The sequence below is a fragment of the Nanorana parkeri genome, unplaced genomic scaffold (genome assembly GCF_000935625.1).
Source record: "Nanorana parkeri isolate BGI_ZX_2015 unplaced genomic scaffold, ASM93562v1 scaffold284, whole genome shotgun sequence".
NCBI lineage: Eukaryota > Metazoa > Chordata > Amphibia > Anura > Dicroglossidae > Nanorana > Nanorana parkeri.
In genome coordinates, this window is record NW_017306552.1 from 1,058,585 (window position 1) to 1,064,093 (window position 5,509).

General features: G+C 43.1%; 1 protein-coding gene across 1 annotated transcript in view; it reads left to right on the plus strand.

Moving 5' to 3' along the window:
- Positions 1 to 5,509, plus strand: part of GART (phosphoribosylglycinamide formyltransferase, phosphoribosylglycinamide synthetase, phosphoribosylaminoimidazole synthetase) — a 45,047-nt gene that overhangs the window by 25,496 nt on the left and 14,042 nt on the right. Inside the window, exons 13-15 of the mRNA XM_018557459.1 lie at positions 307 to 416; positions 1,913 to 2,111; positions 4,294 to 4,545. Of these exons, the coding sequence (XP_018412961.1) occupies positions 307 to 416; positions 1,913 to 2,111; positions 4,294 to 4,545 (561 nt within the window). The remainder of the gene's footprint in view (positions 1 to 306; positions 417 to 1,912; positions 2,112 to 4,293; positions 4,546 to 5,509) is intronic.

The window sequence follows — 5,509 nt, forward strand, 5'->3', positions numbered from 1 at the left end:
TTTTTTTGTTTTTCTTTCTGGTTTTAGAACATTTTAAGTACTGTCTCTTAAAGAGAAGTCCTCAAACAATCCTCTGCCATGATTTTAATTTGTTGAACAAAAAATACAATTGAAATGCAGGAACTGCATTAGACTAATTTGTATTGCTAGAAGCCTGGCACCGTTGTGCTTGCTGGAGGCCTGAAGGTTGCGTGAAGCAGAGAAGTGTAAATGGGCCTATGTTTCACTCGCTGCGCTCAGCTCCCCCCTTCATTGCAGTTGTCTCCTGTGACTTGAATTATCTATTGATTTGGGGTATTTTTTCAGGATGCAATGCAGAGCTTGGAGGATTTGCTGGGCTGTTTGACCTTAAAGCGGCAGGATTTACAGACCCCATTCTGGTGTCTGGGACAGATGGTGTTGGAACAAAACTCAAGGTAAATAGGAATAAGTAAAAAGTATCTGTTTTATATGACTGACATAAAGTAGATTGCTGCTAGCAATTTTATCATTGGGATCAGTGAGGATTCGGGGACTACATAGCCAACAGTTTGGGGACGCCTGACCAGCACACCTGTGTGAACTTGTTTGACATCCCATTCTGAAACCATGAAAATGATTCCGTTGGTACACCCTTTACAACTAGGACAACCTCCGCTCTTTTGGGAAGGCCTTCCATCCAATTTTGCAGTCTCTTGGAATTTGTCCACTCAGCCAAAATACAGTTTTGTTAGGTCAGGTCGTGATGTTGGATGAGAAGACCTGGCTCTCGATAAGTGTTCGAATTCATGCCAAAAGTGTTTGGTGTGGAGAGATCTGACCTTTAAACTTGCCAAACCATGTAATTGGGGTGCTGGCTTTGTGCACAGGGGCACAGTAGTCTTGTTACCACCAGGTTTCACAATTTTCTGAAATGTATTTATGTTGTAACGTGTACAGTACCCTCACTGAAAACAAATATTTGGAGGGGTGTCCACATACCCATGGTCACATAGTGTACCTTATTTTGTGATTGGGTATTTGGGTATATGATTGCAGGAGAGCCAGGGTTTGTGGTATTGTGCAATCTGCACTTTGTAAATCCAATTTAAATGTTAGGTTTTCTGGAAAATAGGTCTATGGTGATTAACAAATTGAAGTGCTTATTGCTAATTCTAGCAAACTGATGAGCAGTATACTCATTTAATGTCAAGAAATCTGCTGTGAGAAACTGAGGCTGCCATGTTCCTCTTGGAAAAATGCTGGTTGCTGGGCGGTCAATCATGAATATTGAGTCACTGATTGAGAACAAGCAATTAGTTAGTGAAGTCAGGCTGGCTATGGAACCTGTGATCGGAGTCATTGAGTCAAAACTATTGAATCCTCATAATGGACAGCCAACTAGCATTTTTTAGAAGTCACAGTGGTGGCCTCTATTTATCTCGCACTTTTATGAACATGGCTTCACTGGCCTATTCTATTTTTTTTTTCTGGATATCTGCTGTAGATATGTCACAACATAAAAAAAAAAGTGGCCAAAATATGGTATTCTTACCGGTGTCTGCCCTGCTTGCACCTGGCTGCAGAACACATATTGCAACAGCCATGCAGGAGGATGATGTGGGCTGGTGCATGCGCAGTCCATATCACCAGTGGGGAGAGGAGGAGAGACTCCGTGGAAGTCAATGTACGCAGCCATGAGCGTGCACGGCAGACAGACTCCATGGGACACAGCAGACCAAGGAGTATGCCGGATCGGAGACCGGCACCAGCGCTGGAGGTACTGCTGGAAATGAGTGGAAGGAAGATTATCACATCCAGAGGCATCACAAAAGGTAAGTATTAAAAGCAGAATAAGAGGGGGGGGAGAAAGTGACTTTAATGTCACTTTAAACATTGAGCTTATCGCCTAATTTTGAGATCTTTTCAGTTCACATTGTTTATCCTTTTGTAGATTGCACAGGAGTGTAACAAACATGACACCATTGGACAGGACCTGGTTGCCATGTGTGTCAATGACATCTTGGCACAGGGAGCAGAACCCCTGTTCTTCCTGGACTACTTTGCTTGTGGGGCCCTAGATGTGTCCGTGGCATCCTCTGTGGTCTCTGGTATCGCGAAGGCCTGCCAAATGGCTGGATGTGCTCTGCTTGGTAAGTGTGTATGCATGTATATATTTGAATGCCTCATCCTATGTATTAGTGCACAGAAGCCCATAGTTTCTGTAAATGCACCATTACTGTTGGTAAAGGCTTTCAGGTTTATGTATAGTACTTATTTGACACACTTGGAGTTGGGGGTACAATCCTGAACTGGCTGGAAGTCTTTCTGCAGCATTTGAAAAGTGGGGTATGGGCTGTTTCCAAAGGGTAATACATGGAGAACCAGTGACTAATGGGCATCTCTAATAATCTGAACCTCCTTTTTATTCTGCTTTGTCAAAGCTGTGGCATGTATTTTGCTGTCCACTTGGTGCAGCGGGTGTGGTAGTGACTGCAACAAGTCTATAGCATGTGATCAGATGTACTGGTTCATGCCAGCAGGATCAGTTTGGGGGCAATATATAGAAATGGTCACTCTTTTGCAATTCCTTATCTGACAAGGAACTGCAAATAAATGACATTTTGCTATCCTAAAATTATTTGGGGTGCTGGTGACATTTCTATATATTGCTGATGTCTGCGGCGCCATCTGTGGTCACTGCAAGCACCCACCCCATTACAAGGGACTTTTGGTAAGGAGTACAACAAGTAAAAGTGTTTTTCAGTTTGGTGGCAGTCTCCGTTTTTAAGCTACCATAATCGAAATCTTCACTGTCACATTGTGCCCCCTATCTCCTGTCTAAGCCCCATGATAACAGACACTCCTAAAACTGTCATGACGCCATCAAAATTGCACAAGAAGCCTCAAGGCTTAGATATGTTTACCCTCCTCCAGAAGACTAGGCATATCCCATATAATTCCTGAGCTCAGGCAGGAGATGGGTCAGCCTCCATGGGGCTCTGTGGCTTGACACTAAGACAGTTCTGTTCTGGCAGGAAGGGAATATAAATGTGACACGCACACAAATCCCTCTCGAATAGTGGTCATACATGTCGTGATTTGATTTAGGTATCATTGATCCCAAGCAATTTATTATCCATCAAACAATGCAACACACGGTATTGCCCGACAATTCGCGATCGACTCACTATATCAATCGAAGATGCAATCTAATAAAAAAAATAATTTAATCAATCTGAATTACCATCCACTCTCCTGACACTCAAAGATATTTGATTAATCAGAAGTAATCAACAAAATTCCGCCAGAGCTGTCAGTCTTGGTGGACTCAATCTATTGAGAGCTGACTAGAGTGATTGTGTTTGATTTTTTTTTCTTATAAATGTTATTTTAGTTGTATTGAATGATCAGTGGCATGATCCTATCGCTACTTGTGTGGCCACCATTCCTGAGCCGACCACAAACCTGTTTGATAGATTTTGCACTGCATGTGTGCAAGCTCACCTCAACCTGCAATACAAGTGATGTATGTCTGTTACTTGGCAGCTGTCCAAGCACTCCTGGACATCACAAATCATGGCATTCCTGCTTAAGGTGGATTGCTACGTTTGCAGTCAAATATGAGAAACACATATGTTTTATGTGTTCTATTCACACAGCATACCTAGAAATAACTTTTTTTTATTTTTTTTTGTTCTAAAATTAAAAAAATATTGTGCAAGCAGCAATTTAATTTTAACTTAAAGTTATGCAATGTGAATGAGAACATGTAACAAATATAAAACAAGTGTTATCCCAGTTTGGCTGCAGAAATGGAAATACAAAGTGTATCTGTAGGCCAATTTGTTTTCTAGTCTTGGACAGAACTATTTTTATTTATTTTTTAAGCTGGGCACAGACAACAATAAACCGACTGGTTCTAATCCTCCCCAAAACTGGTTTTGCCTATCCATACACTAAGCTTCCCACCACCTGCACAAGCATATTTTTTAGTTTTGGATAGAGTGGGTAAGGGATCATTCTGTGATTCCCATTGAGGAAATTGGCTTTCCCTAGTCCTTGTGACAGCCATACAAGTAATAGCCGGGGGATGGGTGGAATTTGTCATGACCATACTGGAAAGCATAAGCTCTGTCCAAAACTGGGGGAAAGTAAAGTTGGGCTTTAACTGAAAGGAGTTTTATACAATGAAAATGTTAATCCTGCAGGAACTGTGACACCCTTGTATATAATATCAGATGAGAAAAATCTATTGTGTGTTTTTTCTTTATTTTATACTTTTATTTTGGAATGTTATTGTATAGTTACACGTTGTTGTTTGTCCTCTGGCAGGGGGTGAGACTGCGGAGATGCCAGGCATGTACGCCCGGGGCGAGTATGACCTGGCCGGGTTTGCAGTAGGAGCGGTGGAGAGGGGCCACATGCTGCCATTACTGGACAGGATCACAGAGGGAGATCTGGTTATCGGCGTGGCTTCCTCTGGAGTCCATAGCAATGGTTTCAGCCTGGTGAGGAAGATTGTAGAGAAGTCGGGCCTGGGCTTCTCCTCTCCAGCCCCCTTTGGCTGTGGGACGCAGACTCTTGGTGAGTGTGCGCAGTGTCACTGGACTAACTGTTCAATGAGTAAGTTCAGCTTAAAATAAGCATGTTCCTTTTTATGTAGAAATAATCTGGCCACGTGCATCCTGTAACGGATCTGGTGACTGAAATCTTCTCTCTTGTAGAGCTAGGAGCAGCGCCGATGTCTGACACTTCTGGGTGTGTTGGCTAGTACGTTCCCCGCTGAGCACTGTGGTTCCTTCTGCTGAGTGCTATGTCTCTAAAGGACACAGTGATGTAGCAGCTGGCTGGAGGAACCAGAGCACCCAGTTGGGCACCAGGAATCCAGTACACCGGAGAGTATTAAATTATTATCACTTCTGTTCCATTACATAAAGGATTTCTTTTACTCCTCTTAGGGTGTGTCAACAGGCTTTTAGGCTTGTGTCGATGGCATCAGTTTGAGATGTTTCTGAAATCATGGCTGCCTAATATGCCCGATTGGAGAGCTGCTGACGCCTCTGCCCGATTGTGTTCAGCCTGGCCAGTGTGTTCTATAATTTTTTTTTTTTTGGACCTCCATTCAAAAAAGTCTCGTTCTGACTGTAGCCTCAACTGTTGGAGGCGTGCTAGGCTCAACGCACATGCGCCCTTGTTTTTATAATTTTTCTCAGCCCAAATTATTTCTCCTTGTCCCGCTTGTTTTTAGTAGTGGGATCTCTCCCAGCGAGTGGCCTGTAATTTTCCTCGACCAAGTCGCTCCAGGTGTGCTTGCGCATGATGGGGAATTAGTAAAACAGCTGATGATGTAACTGCACTGAAAGTGACAGCATTCTTATGAGGTCCAGAGAAATGATAGAACACCAGCCCGGATTGCCTTAGTGCATACGGAGGCGATCCGGGCTGGTCATATTTTCAGTGGTGGGCGCTCTAGTAGCCCCTTTGTTAATCTGGCCCTGGCTGTGACCAATGCAGGGTTTTTTAAATTTTTTTTTTTTTTTTTTTTTAT